At 29.9% G+C, this 20093-nt stretch overlaps 1 protein-coding gene across 2 annotated transcripts in view; it reads right to left on the bottom strand.

Annotated features, from left to right (window-relative positions):
* The window catches only part of LOC132941049 (ankyrin repeat domain-containing protein SOWAHB-like), a 57901-nt gene that overhangs the window by 30982 nt on the left and 6826 nt on the right, over positions 1 to 20093 (bottom strand). For both annotated transcript variants that reach the window (XM_061008898.1, XM_061008897.1), the window contains 2 exons: positions 15464 to 15502; positions 15301 to 15402 (listed from right to left, as the gene is read on the bottom strand). In XM_061008898.1, coding sequence (XP_060864881.1) covers positions 15301 to 15402; positions 15464 to 15502 — 141 coding nt within the window. The remainder of the gene's footprint in view (positions 1 to 15300; positions 15403 to 15463; positions 15503 to 20093) is intronic.

Genomic DNA, 20093 nt, shown 5'->3' with positions numbered 1-20093 from the left:
CAATCAAATATTTGATGATAAAAATAAAAATGGCAGCGTAAAGGGAGCCAATAATAATAAAATATATATGCGCGGGATTTTAAATTTGTTAGCGTATTTTTGATGATAAGAAAAATTTATAGCTGTGATATCCCTTTACGCAGCCACTTTGTTTCAGATGATAACAATTCGAGTCGATATGCAATAATCTGTATATTTCAACCATGGTCTAGACAGTAGAGACGTAAAAACATACTAAAAAATTATTATTTGAGTCCATGAAGACTTATTCTAGGAAATTTGATAGTGTGGTACAAAATCTAAAATTGATTATGGTACATATTTTATTGGTGTAAAAAAATGTGAAATTTTAACAATGTGGTGCCTAGGAATCACCACCTTGGTGGCGGCAAATATCGTTCAACTGCAAATGTATCTATATATTATAATATGATATACATCTCCCCGGAGCGAATCATTTACAACGCGTATGTGTGTTGTTCGTGTTCCGATAGAGCAATAATTTCCCAGCGGCCAGCGGTATCACTGGTTTCCAAACAAATTGGACGTATCATATTTTACACATAAATAATGGATTATTTGCTTATCCCGGCGGTACGCAAGTGATACGTGGACACATAAATAAAAGGCGCACAATTATCATGCAATACTGCCCGCGGACGTTTACTATAGTGTGGACGCTCAGCGCTTCCGACGACGGTGACCTGGCGTCCTGCTATAATAACCGGCCGACAACCACGCGTATACGAATATTATAAAAATATATTACGTATAGACTACAACCTGCACTGAGTCGGAGGAGTACGACGGTGATAAATGATAATAATAAAAATAAAAATAAAAATAATAATAATAATATACGAATACAAAGTAGCCGTGTTAGTTAATTAAACCCGCCGGAATTGAAATCTGGAATTGGATTCGTGTCGTTATTATTATTATTTTTTACTCGGCCACCTCGTCCGCTCTCGCGCCACTCGCACGAACAATATACCAGTTACGCATGTACAAACGGTGGGCGTGAACCGAGTAATTTTTCCAATCTAAACGTCGATGATATATACAAATATCGAATAGTTTCAACGCGGTCAGCGGTATTTCGATATCATTCACGTACCTACCTAATATTATTATTACGTTGATATTTATCGCGGTGGCTACAGTATATATGCACTATAAATAGGAACCTATACCTACCTACATATATATGGGATTCAAATAAAATTATATCGAAGGGGCATCCACACAGCAGCCTCCCCACACGGTTTGATTTATAACATCATCACTATACGGCCGTCCGTTAACAACCTATTAAAAATATGTTACGTGTACGAATAAAGCATAATATTTTATACGTATACGCGTGCGCGCGTGCACACACATTGTTGCTTATTGTGGAAAAGTAGTGACTACAAATCACACGGACGCACCCGCCGGCGGCAATTTTATTTTTCTGTCTGCCCGCAATATATACAGCTCTAAGCAGCGTTTATAATTTCGGAATTCCGCGAACACGTCCCATTGACTTCGTTCTAACTTGAACCACCTTCGAAAACCACAACACGAATATCATATTCACTGCAGATTGGGGAGGTTCGACCATATTATATACATTCATTTTTAAAACATAATTTACTATAACAAATGCTAATATATCGTATAGTATATTTAATGTTTATATTTTATAATGGAACAACAATAATATTTCATGATATGTTTGAGTATTGAGTTCCTACCTACTATAGCTTAATAGATTTTAAACTAAAGCAGTGTGTAGCCGGTATCTCTATTTTATAGTATATTAACATTATTTTGCCTATTTTCACACATATATAATTTAAATATATACATATATATGATATATGGTTGATTATAATATTTTAGGATCGAAAATGTACAATATGGAGTAGAGTTATTATAAAAAATATTTTTTATTGTATGACATGACTTAAAACATGTATTATTCATACACATTATATTATTTGGAGTCTGCAGGACACTATAATATACACACGAACATAATATATAGTTTTTCATAATAAAACTAAAGAGAATCGATCGATTGTAAGATAATACTACTATAGTACCTACATTTGTACAGATTAACAAAACGAAGAGATTATATATTATATACTTGTTTGTAATTTTGTATTATAGTCGATAGTTATTTATTTCGATATTTTGAAGAAAAAAAATAACGTTTTGATAAATGTTTATTGTGTATATTATTTTTATTTTATACACAGAAATGTTTCGTATTCATTAACATATTATTTTTACATACGGAATACATGCGACACCTTCAATTCGAAAATCGTATTTTTCAGGCTAGTACTTTCGGTCGTCTAGTGACCGTTGTATACACACACATATTTAGTTTTGAGATTGAATAAATTTGCATCGTAAACGCATTAAAAAATATACGACAATAATTCTGGGTGAACAAAAAAAAACAGGTATTTCTCCGTGCGATCAATTTCCGATCGTATCCGACGAGGTGGCGCCAGGGTGCCGCCGCCCGATTTGGGTTCACGATATTATAACGCACCGATAGGTACATTGGCAGTTATTAACTCACAGACGACCGTATATACTTTTGTGTCTGTTTCAAAAAAAATAAATATTTTGTTTGAAAGGGTAAATCTTGAATGAGATTTGTATACGGAATCCGACTTGATATATTACGTATATGACGTATATATGTTTGATATAATTGAGTACAGGTTTATACTAACGACCCCTGTAGAAAAAAAAAGATCCACGTGGAGTCACGCGTTATTCGTTTCCCACGAACCGGACCACGGTATAAGCGCGACCGCGGATCGTCCGGACGTATGCCGTGTCGACGGGTTGTTTGCCTACATATAAGTCGCGGCTAGCGGTGGTGCGAACAAGACGTCTTGAAGACGTGCAGTTTGCTTGTTTAAACCCCAAACAAATTGCGCGAACATGGAAGGCGACACTTTTGCGGAGAACTCGCGTTAATTAGTATAAAAAGGCCACGTGATCTAATACGGCGCCCCCACTCACTCCACCAGAATTACTGACACCAACACATTATTATACGTATGTGCATATGCTCACCGTATATAATAACATGATATACGACCGTCTAATTATGACACACATGGCGAATGCATAAAAACTCACTACAACCCCCTACCCACCCCCACCACTTCTTTCCCCGCTTCCAAGGTTGGACCCGTCAGCCATAGTCATCAGAGCTGCAGGGCTGTGTTTTGACTTGTTTTCTGCAGGTTTAATGGAAATTCTCGACACTGTCGCGCGCGGGGGGGGGGGGATGATGGCTAGTTAATTAGTGGTGAGCGGGACGCGCGCACGGTCGAGGGACTATACTGGGTATATATAATATAATGTAGAGCTGAGTGTGTTAAATATGCGAGTTTTAATTATGCGTACAATGTACGTTTTGTGCTAACGCGGTGTGTGGATATATATATATATATATATTATTTAAACAAGTACAGTAGTCAGACGTCAAGTGCGCGTAGGTATATGTATAATATTATATATGGCTATGAGGATATATCATGCAGAGTGTTATGTATAATATAATAATTATATAGTCATATTTCGAACCGGACGAGCAGAGCACTCGTGCGTGCATATATGTGTGTGTGTGTGTGCGCGCGCGCGAAATAGAGAGAGAGAGAATGAGTGAGACTGCAGAGAATGTGTGTCGTCCTTCACCCAGTCAAAAACAGACAGAAATAATATTTTTGTGTCCTCTGCTCCTTTAGCGTCATAATACTCATAATGATACTATACCCCCCCCCCCTGCAGGCGAAAACCATAGTACTACTAATTAGCTTATATTTTATAATATATATAGGTATGTATACAGAATAGCTCACAATAATATTATTATCGTGTTATTGTTATGTACTGTTTATTATTACGATGATGATTATTGTAACTATTATAATATATTGTATGTATTATAGATATATCGTAATTCGACGTCGTTGTCGTATTGCTTTTTGGACCACTAATTGTGCGCGTAGCCGCGGGCACAGGGAGTATGGTAAAGCATGTACCGCGATGTGGGAGTGGAAAATATGACGTGTTCTCCTCGGGCTACCGTTTTCCAAAACCGTCTTATGAAGTTTTAATCGTTCAAATAATATAATTACGGTTATGCTTAACGATCGCTCGATTCACCGAAATTGCGACTACGATGTATTCTGCAGCTCTGCTGCAGTATATCACAGAGCACATTTTAAAAATAGCATGTGTATAGAATATAGATATAACAACGACAAAAACCCAACGAATGTGATGTAGGTAAACGTAAATCGTAATTACAGTAAAAGGTAAAAATTATCCGCAAAATATGGGTTAGGTTTATTATATCTTGTCAAACGTCATCGATGGACAGATGACCATTAATGCTTCTATATATGTCGTCATCAAGTACGAATATGATTTATTATATAAGAATTCATAACATAAAAACACGCTTTCTTTCATATATTATACGTGTTAATGAATCATATAAGCCTGACACAGGATATTAAACACAAATTATATTGATGTGTTGAGACATTTTAATAAAATATTCATCGAGAAACATTTTAAATTTGATTACCTTTGATTAATAGTTATATCTATTGTTCCTATTGTTTATCCTATTGGTTCATCTACTAATCGTTAAAATAAGTTAAATAATTACGTAACTATGTATATTGGGATTAATAAATTAATTAGGGAAAAAATCCCTCAAAAGTCAAAATAAATATATAAGCTACAAAAGTCAAAAATTAAATATTTTGTCAAATACAACTATTATATCTATTTCACAAATCAAGCGTAAATGGTTTGCACTTAAAAATGCAATTAGGGTCAGGAACTTTTTCCTATGAAACGTCGGAATCTAATTTGGCCGTTTAGTGAAACATTAAGCACTGACAAATATACCAACACCCAAACCTCAAGGGGATTCAACTTTCATAAAATATCCCTGTCAAATATCAATCACTATAATTATAAATCAATTACATATAATATAATATAATCTCTATTTTACCTCCTTAATAATTTCAACCCCCCCACAGCATAACCTATCGGCTATCATACATAACTCAGTATATTTTTATCTCAGTATTTTATGCTTACAATGCGTCTACACACGCCACTAAATTTAAAACTACTAAAATAGAACAAAAATACTATTTTTTTAAATAACTGAACAATATTTCTGCATTTTTACAGAGTTATTAGATTAAAGATGAAACAAATAATTAATCCCAATCCTGCTGTGATAGTGCAATATAATATTTTTAATCGTAAACTATTACCATTAAACTGATTTTCCTCGTTACCTAATTGCCGTAATAAAGTAATCAATCGCATTATTGACATTCATTCTGCAACTATTGAGCAACAAGAAATCATCCAATTCGGCAATAACATATCGAACTCGTTTTGCAGTATGCTGCTATAGTTATAAAGTTATAGGTTATTTTATGTGTCTATATACACCACGTCACGTGAACGAATTTATGATATTATATATTGTATTTTTTTTACCAATAGCATTCCACGTGTCTGTAATATCATAAAAGCATATGCGACGACAAGTGTATTTTTTTATAATTTGCAAACTTGTTTCAACGAGACCATCAATTTTTTTTTTTCGATTATATTGTTATTCCACGAACGGTAAAGATCGGCATTCATTTTTATGATTTTTCCCTCGCATTTGTCCCCCTCCTACATAAGTCAACCCCAGCAATTAATAATTCGGTAATTAACACCAATCTCTTTGATGTACAACAGAAGTTATTGCTACGGGGGTTTTTTTTATTCATCATAAAATACCAAGAAAAATTATGTCTGCATCTGAAATTAATAAATCAATCGACGTTCGTCTATTGTCCAAACTGATTGATTGTCTACAGCCAAAAAAATTGGTATCTCTATACTTATTCCTAAAACATGTATGGTTCATAACATTGTTCTTATTTTCAATTTAATATTTATGCCATGTCAGAAGAACAGATGATAATATTTTACTGAGAATTTTTGATGTTTTTTTTTAACAATTGTGTTTTTAAAGTTTACGTGTGGCCCCGTATCCTAAATCGGGAGTTTGAATAAAAATAGTTGTTTATACGGTTGATTGCCAAAAACCAACGGACGACCGTTAATAATAATATTATTTCGGTGTCGTAACACCGAAGCGACTACTACGTATAAAATACATTGGACGACGGCACGGTGGACAGCGATTAGTCAGTGCCAAAATGTCGCGTGGTATAAAGTAGACGACATTAAATCGTACAACGGAAAGCACTTGTAAACACAGCTTGTTAACCCTCTCCCCCTGTAAAGATACTACTCAGGAAAAAAAATATGAGCTGTTCTACATGTGCAAGTCTTCCAATGCTCTCCCCATCCCCCTATCTTCGTTATGCTATTTTAAAACTACCGATATTAAATGGTTAATTAACTCAGATCGTGTAAAACAGCAGTGGCTACTTGCTCTACGTAACAATCTGGCTTTGGCACATTTCACTAAACTATATTATAATACACATAAAATTTGTACTCGATATATGCAGTGCGTGTAATACAGCAACAAACAATCGGCAATGCTAATGCATTTCATATACAAACAAATGTATCGTTCACGTATAACATCGAATCACAGTGTTATGACTTATGACTATATATTATAATACTATTTTTTTTTTTCGAAATGACTTATTACAATCACTGCACTAATGCGAAGCGCCGGTCGTCGACATTCGAAAAATGTCACGATCCGTAGTGCCGCAATGTAACTGGTTGTATCAACTGCAGATGGACATATTATAAATATTATTCTTTATATTATAATATCAGAGAAACGATGTCACCAACACGTGTTTTCTGACAAAAATTATAAAACTGTATTGAAAATATTATTTATGTTTGCACGTGACATGCGTCGACAAAAAGTGTATGTTATCTATTCTGCCGTCATAATTATCATACATCTTGTAAACAATAGTTTTTACAAACATTTTTTAAGAGACCACATAAAATATAAGAGTGACATATTCAAAACATAAAACAAAATAAATACTAGTCGTGTATTTAGTTAGAGAATTTAGAGTCAAGTTTAAATAATTTAAATTTGTTTTCCCTCTAATCCAAAATGTGGCTTCTTTAAATGGTAGTTATTTAAAAGTTTGGTTACGAAAGAAAATATGTTACAGATTCAATATTATATTGGGTGTAAAAGAATTAATTTATAAAATATAGTACCTATACACGACGCTACATTTTATTTTTAATTTAAAGTACAATTTCTAAATTTGAAAGATTTAAATTTTAACTCTAAATCTATTTATTGTAATAAAACATAATTAAAGCGGTGTTGAAAAATGAATGATTACCAGATGTAACGGCAAATTGAAATAGGATGTCTTATTTCAATGTTCCCGGGTGTTTCACGTTTAAATATATTTTGGAAATAGTATAAGAATATAAAATATGCAAACAAACATAACTTTAGATTAAAATGTACAAATAAACACTATATATGGAGCATTTACTTCAACATCAAGTTATAGTATTATTAATATACAAAAATATTTTTCAAAATTAAATTAATTGAGCCAAACCGACTTCATTTGAATGTTCCTGCCATAAGCAATTATAATGCCACGATGAAAGTCGATCCGAAACACATGTCACAAAAATCCCTAACATACATATTACATAGTTAAACCTAGTCAACCAGTCATGAGTCAAAACGTAAAATAAGGTAATAATTTAGTGTGGATATACCCTTCTTCTCAAATAACACACACTTCTAGAAAAAGTAAACATTTAAATACGTATATATATATATCGTCGGCCTAATTCGCAATAAATTGTCTCAACTCAAAAAATGCAATTCTGGGATTATTTGTGATTAAAATTAAGAAAAAAAAACTGCATCGTATGATAAAGTTGTAACTGAAATTGTAACATTTTATCCTCCATGAAATTGATGATTAGAAATTGTCGTATCTCCGATGTAATGATTTTAACAAACTAGAAAAAGTCATAACTACATATTATCATGGTAAAAATTATAGAGATAGTACATTTGCGAATTGAGAGATGTGATGAGACATTTGCCTAAAAACTAGTCAATATGGAGTTATATGATTTGTGAATTAGGCCGACGATATGGTTTCATAGACCACACTATACTTATAGTACCTATTAAAATATGTTTCCCTATTCCTTAAATTCCTTTAACCGTTACTTAGAATTCATTTTATGTATTGCTAGTTGGTACTATATTAAATACTCACATAGTCAATGATTAAAACATAATTTATATTTATTTACATTCCACAATTTCTTTGCACATCGCACATATTACTTATTATATAATCATAAAAAAATTATTTTAGTCATTAACATATAGTTCAAAATAATATATTTTCGGTGTTGAACTGTCCATGCAAATATTACAGGTATAAAATAAACATTGTATCAATAAGTTTAATCGATATTATACTTTTGGAACTTATTCACCATTCTTTGTAAATAATTTGTTATTTGACAAAAGTTTAAGTATTTATAATGTTCATGTGAAATAAGTTTTAATCCCTTATTCTCTAAATTCTAATTTTTGCTCAACAATTTCACTTTATTATGTAACAAGTAACTACAAATAATATACCTTGAAAGAAAACATAATTATGACACAAGCTTACAAGAAAAGTTAATTATCTAGGTGCTCTTTAAAAAATATTACATTTAGAGCAAGATAAATTTTGAATTTGAATTATTTAAAAATAAATTACTATTATTTACAGTATAATTTAACATAATATTAACTGTGATTATATTATAATCCACCACTATATAAGTAATCAAATCAAAATAAATATAGGTACTATTTATTTCCTATTTATATAGAATTAATTTGAATTATACAGAACAATGCTGTATGTTTATTATTCGAGAATACTCGACAGAATTAGCAGCAATACGAACAAATGAGCGTAGGAGAATCGTATATACGTTAGCATGTTTACCAATGAATTGCAATGAGGTCCAAAAACAGTCGTTCGGATAAGACGTCAATAGGAGCGGGAGAAGGGGTAAAAGAAAAATAGGGGCTGGTTAACGCCTTTCGCTTTCTCCCTCTCACCCATTCGAAACCCCCCTCCAATCCCAGTAGGGGGTCAATGGTGGTATTTTCGGGAACGGGTGGAGGAAATAATATAGGAGGATGGGTGTGTTGCCGAAAAACCATAAATTGGCGGTTTCTCCGCACAACCAATTTATTTGCCGGATAGGCGGCGGCAGAGGCCGCCAGCGAGTATAGCGCGCGCGCTGCTCACTCGCACACAATACGACACGACAACAGATGCAGACTCGGTGTAAAACAAAGGTCCCGCGAGGGCGAAGTGGAAGAGTGCGGCTGCGGATTAAAAGGGTTCGTTGGAGAAGACGGATCGCACTATGACCCGCCTATTCGCTTTGTGACAGCCTCTCCCCGAGGACCATAATAATATATCACCGGCACGCGCTTGAACCATGTATAATATGTATATATATATATATATATACACGTAAACATATATCTACACTACTGCTGCTATGGCTCTGCTATCACGCGCGGTCTCGAGTCAGTGATAATAATATTGAAGTTTGAAGGGTGTCAGAAACGCGTACGGCCACTAAAATAATGGACTTGTTGTTTTTGAAAGGGAACCAAACCATACATTTCCGTTGGGTGCGTCTAAATAAACAACAACGGCCAAACGTTTAATGAATTTTCGTTTTTAAAGATAAAAAAAAACCCGTCACTACGATTGAGTGTCCTGTAAATTGTTTCGTTTTTCAAATTACCATAATCCGCAATGATCTGTTAGGAAGGATTTTTTAAGCCCGAAATCTCTGTTAGTCCGTTAATTCTAAATTGACAGATTGATTCTGTACTACAAAGCCCTATTTAATTGATGTACTTAGTGGTAAGGCTTATTAATGAAATCAATAAGTATTTGAAATTTTCAAGATTAAATAATATATACTCTATGCACACATAAATATACGTATTTCTATTTTACATTTATGTATTAAGAACAAATTAAACACGTTATTGAATATTTGATGTTAACTTATTATTTAATAACAGATATTACATTTATTATATACTTAATTTAAACATTATAAAAATCGAAAAGTTTTAAATTTAACCTAAAAGTTAATAAGTAATATTAGCTAAAACATTAAAATTGTATTTGTGTCTACCAATGCATAACCAAACAATTTGTAAAATATAACTGACTTATATAGACTTTTAAATTTCAACCTAACCCCTATATCAACGACCATTATTCTTAAATAATTCCAGTCATGGGCGAATCTATCGACTTGCAGAGTGAATCGTGCGTTATTTTAGGTCAATCATGAGTTGCCTTTTTCGTTCAACAATTTAGTAACTTTTCGAGTATATTTTAGAAGAAAATTCACAGACATAAATAAGAATTAATTTGAAGTAAGTAGTTAACTGTATATTATACGAGTATATATAATATGACGTAAGATTATTATACTATTATGTTCAATGTTTCAAAACAATATGTTTTGGGTCAATATAAGTAACAGTACTTAAATAATATTATTTTTTCATTAGCTCAGAACAAAACTTTTGGGTTTACGAAAAAATGTTCAACAGAATGATTTAACATATTGGCTAAAATTAAATTAAGTCTTGGACCAACAATTAAATATTTTAATGAGAAATAGAACACAAATAGTGTTGATTTGTAAATGAGGTAATTTAATTAGTATTCACTATTATACCATAATTATTAAAATATATTAAACCTAAACTTAATATTTTTTTAGTAAAAAACTAAAGAGTTTACAAAGAAAACACTGATAAATAATAAAATGTACAATTATCAAAGGTAGTTTGAAAAATGAATATTAAACGATCACTGGTGTATAACTACTGTTTTATAATTTAATTATTTAAAACGTCTTAAGTCATAATATATTAATTTTTTACAAGTAAAAAATTATGTATATGTAGTTATATGAGCACGAAGTTTCAAGTTACTAATAAATAAATTAAATATCCGTTAATTTATCCAACTAGCACTTTACTTCACCCAAATATCTTTAACTTATGAACAAATTAAAAAAAATATTAACTATAAATATTTTATATTTTTTGGAATTTTCATGTACCTAATTAAAACATTTTAATGTCTCATAATAGTCAACAGCATTATTAAGTCATTAATATATACAACATATAAGTATAGACCTCACAATTGGTTTGTCATAATTAGAAACGAAAATCAAATATACTATGTAGGTATAACCAAACACATATATTATTTATTATAATAATATTAGTTTTAAATAGATAATATGTAAAGACCACCATATGCACTTACGAAATATATTTTTAAGTGTGTTGCAAATAATAATGTGTTTATAATTTATATTCAAAACTGTATAATTTTGATCTGAACAGATAATATATAATAATTTGTTATATTATATTATTCACGATATACTAATTATATAATAATACTACTATAATAATTTATCAGGTTAATAAATGTACGTTTTTAAAAATAAAAAAATTCATATAAAAATAGATATTTTACTTGAGATTAAAATTTCTGTCATCACCAAATGTCAGACCATGATAGTTGAATTAAATTGTTTGTATTGAATATTTGTATAATTGTATAGATTCACTGCATTATATTATTAACATATACTAGCGGTATTTCAATATAACAAACGAGTTTGGTAAAATGTTAATATCAATAGGAAGTGTTAATCAAGATTTGTGTTTCAATTAACGCTGTTAACCCTTGTTTCCCTTAATTCTATTACGTCAGATGTATAGAATTTCAAAAACGTTTTAACATGCGAACATATTATATGCAAACTATTTACCAATTCATTATACGAAAGTTAATTATAATAAACATATTATACAGAATATATGGACTGATTGGCCACCTAATTTCGAGAACAACGGATGAGATGGAAGGAGGCGTGTATAGTTTATTGTGAAAATCAATGGGATCGATGGTTTGTTTGGAAGGGACTGGTAGACGGGCGGTGGCGGCGGTGATGGTTGCATTTGGGAAAACCGTGTCCAGCAACGGCGGTGGAATTAATTGAGACCCATGTACGTCCCGGAGGCATCCTGGAGGCCGAATAATATTATTATACACGCGAACTGTACTACCCGTTGGTATTATTCGATAGTACATTGGCCGCGGGCACAGTTATGGGCAAGGGGGTTAGGTATTGTATATTATAGTCAGAGGGATGACAGTAGACTTGTTTTGCGGCGGTTGGCAAGAGATTCCCGCCTTTTGGCACAGGTCCCCCGGTTTTCGGGCCCGGACATTAATTAAAATATCCCCGGGTCCGGCATTTTAATCGCAGGGGACAATTCCCCCCTCTTCCTCTTTAACACTGTTTTCACCACACCACAGAACTCTGTGTCCTCGGGATGATTTAATTACTACGGGTGTGTGTGTGTGTGTGTGTGTGTGTATTTATCGGCCACACAAAGAGGAACGAGGTCCCGGCCGTCAGGATCAATTTACATTTTGGGATTTGCATATTCAAAGCCAACGATTTTGATTATCAAATTTGTTGCGCGCAATATACATATTATACACTATGTATATTCATCGCTTATATATACCCAACCCGGAGACAAGTTTTTACAGTCCCTTTATAATCCGATTGTTGTACGAACGTCCTAAGGTATAAAGTACGAAAAGAAATATAATTCCGGTCCACCGCTGTCGAGTTGAAATTTTGATAACATTTGTGATCGTAAGACCAGATATTTTAAATTCATATATAAATCTATAAAAATCAAAACACTTATTTTGTTCGAATAAAAAACCGTTATCTTATCCGTTGTCTCAATATTTAATCATTTTTTAAAAGGATTTAGGTACGCCAGAATATTTAACTTTATTTAATTACAATATTTAAAATATTTTGATACGTTTGAATAGTTGATTATAATATTTATATCAAAGATCTTGAACAGAGCGATGAATGTGTTAATTTTCAATGATGTGTGTCTTTTTAATTTGTGTATCTATGATTTCTTTTTGGGGTAATAAATATGATTTTAAAGTTTGAGAGAAGGGTCTGGTAACAAATTAGATGTATTGTAATTTAAGTAATTTTCAAAAGTAAAAAATTCAGATACGTTTCAAAATAAAAGGGAAAAACAAAAAAGGAAAAACGTGAAAATTATTGCAAAATTGATTTTGATTATTTGGTGTAACTCAAAAAACTAACCGCATAGATACTCATTTTTTACAAAATGTCTATATTAGCATTTTCTATTCATGGTATAATTTTGAAAAATATTTTTATACTTTTTGATATATTTTTACTTTTTAAATATTAGACATTTTTGATTTGTTTTTTTCTATACATTTCGATTAAAAAACTTTGCACGATAAAAAAGCTTGAACATGTAATACAACGTTCATCATAAATAGTTTATCATATATGTAAAAAATAGCTAAGTTATAATATATAGACACAGCTTATTTTAATGGATATTTTAAATTGAAATTTAGACGAAATTAGATTGAAATTAGATGTTAAAACAAATGTTATTCGTGGGTACCCGAAATTTTTAACGTATATTATTTTATTTTATACACATAATGACATTTTTAAACGCAATGTTTTCAGAAAAAATTAATTCAACCTACCGTATAACGAATTGTAAAATAAATTACTTTACCTAATAGGTGCAATATAAATAAATAATGAAATATATTTAGTAATATAGGCTAACGACCGTCTTTCTCACAGGGTCATATTTCGTATGATTTATTATTATTGAATTCAAATTGAAGACATACATTATAGTGACTTCCTCGATGGCGAGGTACATGAATACCTACTATACAGCAGAGAAAATTGCATACTTTTTAAACTTATAACTAACGACTGAGTGACAGACGGTTTATATAAGCATAACATGTATTTTACGCTCGTCAGTCAAAAAATAAATATATTTAATTTAAAATAGATCAAATTTTTATAAAAGAAATATAGAAAAAAATATAGCCTATGAAAAATAGATCCCTGAATGACGAATGTACAATATAGTATATTGGATCAAAAATGATCCAATTGAATTGCAATCGACCAATTTTTGAAGATTATCATTTATCATCAAATACAAAAAGTAACGTTGGTAGGTTATATACCTATAGTATATACCTATAAGGATTTACAGTCTAAATTGTTACAAAAAATATAATATACAAAATAGTTTATTACTTAGTACCTATAACAAACTAAAATAATAATATAAAGGTTCCAAAACTAGTTAGAAAGTTAACTTTTTATAAATGATAAAATTATGATCAAAAAGTTTAAGACTAAAAAATGTTTTGTATAAATGTTCAAATACAATAGATATAATTTAGAATATAATCTAAATACGTATATTGCATACTTATATATATATATAAAAAACCATTTGATGTTTAATCATAGTAAGTTACACTGATTATGTATTATTTGAATTAAAACTTATCACACACATATATAAACACATAATATATAGGTATATATAAAATATAATATAATATAATAGTATATTATTTACTATATAGTAAATTGAAACTTTAGAATCCATTATAATGATCATTGATCAGTCGCTATACCAAACTATAATAATTCCATTGTTCTTTTATCAATAAAATCGTAAAAACAATAGAATTTCACGATAATGATCAAACGTTTATGTAAATATTAAATTGGCTAAATAAGCATCTTAATAGAAAATAAGTTGCTTGGTCGTTTCTGTAAACCGAATATATTGTATAATATATAATAGTTATATAAAAAAACATTCCTATAATCTAATTAGCAAATACAATTTTATTTCTTTTATTATAATTAAAATATTATATACCTACCTAGCTTATTATCAGTGTTCAATATGTGACAAAAAAAAAGTAATACATACTTATTTTTGTCTTACATTTTATTGTAGATTTGTTGATAATTATTTTCTGATATTCGATTTTTTAATAGAAAATAGAACACATGATTTAAAACGTATAGACAAGTTCACGTTCATTGTATGAATATAGATACAATTTATAACGTATTGTATTTTTAATTCAGATATGTTTAATTATAAAGTAGGTATATTGCTGAATCCCTTCGCCTTAATACTTAATTTCTGTATTTATTTCTTAGAATAATACACTTAGTTTATCATAAGTCATAATAATAAAAAGAATAACTTACCTTGAACTTAGCAATTCGAGGATTTTCAGATGCCAGTTTTGCCAAAGCTTGATAGTCACATTTTGCTGATTTGACGACCCATTCTTTAGTCTTGGGATCTAACTGTTAGAAATTAATAATCGGTTAACATTAAAATATTATCACATGTATACTCTACATTTACCGATGTCATAGAAATAGTGTCTTCTTCGTCTTTATCGTTCTGTAAAAAAAAGCAAACAATTATGTGTAGGTAATGAGTAATGACATAGACCAATATAATATTGAAACAGTCGAACTGTGGTTTGTGAACCCGAAAACATTGGTCAGCAATTAAATTAACTTGCGAGTTTTCGTAAGCCTATTGCGTATTTATGACCTCGATACAGTTTTCGACACATAGACATGTATAAGTACACATTGTATATATTTGGCTATTTGCCCCATGCCCCCTATATATATTTTAAACCCTCTTTTTCTGGCTGCCAGTTATTAATTACTCTAATAGCCAGTAGGGAGAGAATTTCAAGACCTCTTTATGTTGTCACTCTATTAATCTTCGGAGGGCGCGACGACCAGGAGATTTATGGTTTATTCTCTATATTTTATACATGAGAAATAGTCAGTTTTCGTATAAATACGTAGAGCGCAACAGACACATTTTTATATTATATTTATAAACCGGCTCAATTATCTAAAATGAGTATACTCTGGTAAATTTTGTGTTACATCATCCGAAATTAACATAAATAATAAACGCATACCTATACGATTTATGTATATATATAGATACCTATACTATTAAGTCTAAATAAAGAATAAAAAAACAACATAATAATACTCCAGTAGAATGCGCATGTATATATAGATACTAACATACAAACATAGTGTGAACAAATTATAATCGGTGACGTGAAAAATTTCGTCATCATGACCCATGACAAATTTCTTATAGTCATCGAATGGCTGAAGTGGGTTGCAAAAACTAATGGACACGTGTACGATGCACGTGTATTTAGGGGAGAAAAATATTAAAAGCTAACGTCTTCGGGCGGCGTGCGGACACGCGGCAACAGCGTCGAAGCCGCCGGGCAACTTGTTGCCGCGGATCATTAGATTTTCGCATTGCACTCGAAACCGCACGGTAAGTGGCGGTTTTCCTTTCATATTTTCCCCCCGGAGGCCATATCTCGTTAGTATCGTTATTATTATAAAATGTGAGTACGGATTAAAAGTTTAGAAAAAAATATAATAACAACAGTATAGTAATGACTAATAATCATAAAAAAAAATGCAGTGATAGAACTGAAAGGGAAATTTTGTTATAGAATTATAAATAAGTGACTCGATCATATATACATATATGTTTAAAATAAAAATATCAATAAAAATGTATAAATGACTACTTGGTACTATGAGAAATATTTTTAGGCTAATTTATAAAATAAAAATTTGAAAATCATTGTACCTGCGTCCTGCCTATTTTGAACTAAATAAATAATACTGAGAATGTAAAATTTAAGAATTCGATATTTTATTTTTTTATCTAGAAGTATTGACATATTGACATTTGTAAAATACATTATACTTCGACGACAAATATTACGTTATTAAATTCAGATAATAGTTCAGAGTAAATACCCATAAAAATCTCTTACAAATAGTTTTTGTAACATTTAATTAATTAATTAAGTTTACGATAATATATTATACTATAATTACATATTTTATAATTATATCAAAACCAATATAACATCAATTTGACAACATTAAGTAAATTAAATAAATATCTTCATCCATTTATATAAAATACAGTACTTAAAAATAAAGATATATATATAATATATTCATGTGTATAATAAATAATAATTATAAAAAAAAAGTGTAAAAAGACAATTTAGTATTGACCTATACAATTTGTTTGAACTCGATGAGAATAAACTACTAAACAAGATGTGAGCAATCTTTTTCCATTTAACTATCTAAAACTGTGATGAATTAAATTATTTGATATTGGATATATAAAGAGAACTAAACCCAAAATTTCATACAGCTGAATATGTTTTTGATTAAAATCTAATATAATGTATAGGTACTTACATTAGCCTGATGTACCTATCTACGAACAAAATAATTTTTTTTATAACCCTGCATAAGAAACGGGTTGGTACCTACACTTTAATTTTATAATATTGTAATATATTACATTTACACACAACCACTGAATTGACTAACTATACCGTGGTAACTTATCATAGTTCTTCTATTTCTATTTTATAGTACTTAAAATGTCTAACCATCTATGGTTCAATATTCTAATCTTATATAGTATAAATGCATTTGTATAAATAACAGTTGACAACTTGTTTTTAAGACATTTTAAAAATTGAAATATACAAGTATTTAATAACAATTAGAATTATAAAAGCTAGTCCTATGGTCTAATTAAAAAAACTATTGGTTAAATGTAGATACAATAATTGTGAATTGTTTTAAATATTTCAAAAGTAAAAATGAATAGTTTTGATACGAGTCATTAGTTTAAATTAACCAACTTGATGCCACGTCTTCAATTAAGTGTTAATATTTTGTTATAAAATAAATATATTATTTCCTAAGGTGTTGTAGTTTTAAATAAGTGCAAAATAAGCTAAATAAACTCTTATAGGAAATGATAGTTTACAAATTTAAATATATTTTCTAAATCACGGTAAAACTAAATTTTTTAAATTACGCGATAACCATTAATTATTCAAACTACCTATGTTAGTTTAAGTAGTTATGTGGTTATAGTGTTAATTTTAATTTCAAGAAGATAAATATTTTACCTACATAAAATTTACAGAAATAGCGTTCTTAAAAGTATTAAACACTGTTGGAGACGATAAATGTTTGGCTTCTATTGTTTTAAATGGCTTCTTTATGTGCACAATGCACAAATTATCTGAATTTTATATCCGTCGCCAAATAATCCCCTCGTGCAATATTGACAGAATCAATATATCATAAGGTTTCGCACAGCCAATAAAACACGCACAATGCTGGTAACACTATAACGAATTGATATTCCGCGTTTCAAAACACCTTGTAAGCAAAATCAGTAAAACTGAACTGTAATCCAATTGATAAATAAATTTAATATTGAAATAAGGTTTCGATTTGAATTTACCCCAACAAGATATTTACTAGGTATTGATTTTGTTTATTGTTGTACCAACATTGTTCAGGTCATAATTTATTACGACATAGCACCTATAAATAGGAGAGGGGAAAGAGGTAATTTAAAATAAAATAATTGCTCGTGACCGTAAATCACGGACAATATAGTTGAAAAGCTGTTCAGCCGTCTGATGTCAAATGGTTTTAAGAATTACATAAATCTTGGCTGAAAACTACGTTTTGATAATTTATATGTAATGGCAAGATTATTTATTTTTAATTTAATAACGAAAATTTGTCAAAACGGAAAATATCTTATCTATCAAACCTTGTTCGTATTAAATTGAATAAAACATTTGGTTTTTTGTAAATTTGCCAATTTTCTATTAAAGTAGTTTGATAAAAACACAAAATATTTTAAGATTTTTTCAGTAGCATTTATATTATGTTGAACATTACAAAAAAAATATCTGATAAAGCGAAATATGTATTATCACCCTATGGATTAATCAAATTATTTAAATTTTTTAAGTATAATGGATGTATATATATTTATTAAACTATACGCTATATCAATGACGAGTGCAATAATAATCATAAACAAAGCCACATTGTATATACAAGCACAAACACACACACCACCTATATATAATAATCATATAATGTAGACAATTTGTTACCCAACTACCGCCCGAAGATGCACCTTAATGTTAGTTGTAACATAGATGTTCTCTAATTGCAGAGAAAATAAATAGAAGATAATAAGAAAGTTAATAAAACTAGACAATTATTAACATTGATGAAACAATTTTAAAACTATATTTTGTTGATTTGTTCACATCAATTTTTTTTCTTAACGACACGTGTTATTTTTACAACTTAAAATATTAACTTATTAATGTTCTTCATTGGACCGTGGGAATATTTAAAAACCTTATCTTCCCAACTTAAAATAAATGTCATAATAATGCCTTTTTACTAATGGTAGTATAATTTCTAACCAATAAAAAAATGTTAATTCAAATACAAACTTAATAATTTTAAATCTAACCCACAACATTGATGTCGAAAACTCTTTAGATACAGCTCAAATGAAACTTGGTTATTATGTAAACTAAAATTATCCATAGGGTGCCTAAAAAAAATTATTTCTATAAATTTCAGTAACTTACCAGACTGCGTATTTTTGTTTGCGAATAATTAAAATACATTTTTTCGTCATCGTATTTATTTTGAATTACATTCAAGTCGGTTCTTTTGTGGCTCATCGAAAGCCACTTATTCAAAAAAACTAAACTCCACCACATATTTTAGAAGTTGATTTAATTTTTTACTGAATAATGAATATATATATATATATACAGACAATAAAATGAATAATTGATTAAACACGTCTTAGAACATAGAATGAACTATAATATTATGTTAATTTCATTCGGAAATAAGGCATACACTATGTATGAAATGATCTAACAAAACTACAAAAACAGAAACATATAATTATCAAAATAATGGTTTAAATCATTAGATATTGGGTATCTTAATGTTTAACGTTTAAATATGACTAATCAATGTTATTCATAAATCAACTACTTCAATAACAATACGTTATTAAACGTTGTTTGACATTTTGTGTATATATATATAATATACAC

The sequence above is a fragment of the Metopolophium dirhodum genome, chromosome 3, assembly GCF_019925205.1.
Source record: "Metopolophium dirhodum isolate CAU chromosome 3, ASM1992520v1, whole genome shotgun sequence".
NCBI lineage: Eukaryota > Metazoa > Arthropoda > Insecta > Hemiptera > Aphididae > Metopolophium > Metopolophium dirhodum.
Note: the sequence above shows the minus strand (reverse complement) of the source record. Positions and strands in the feature narration are given on the sequence as shown.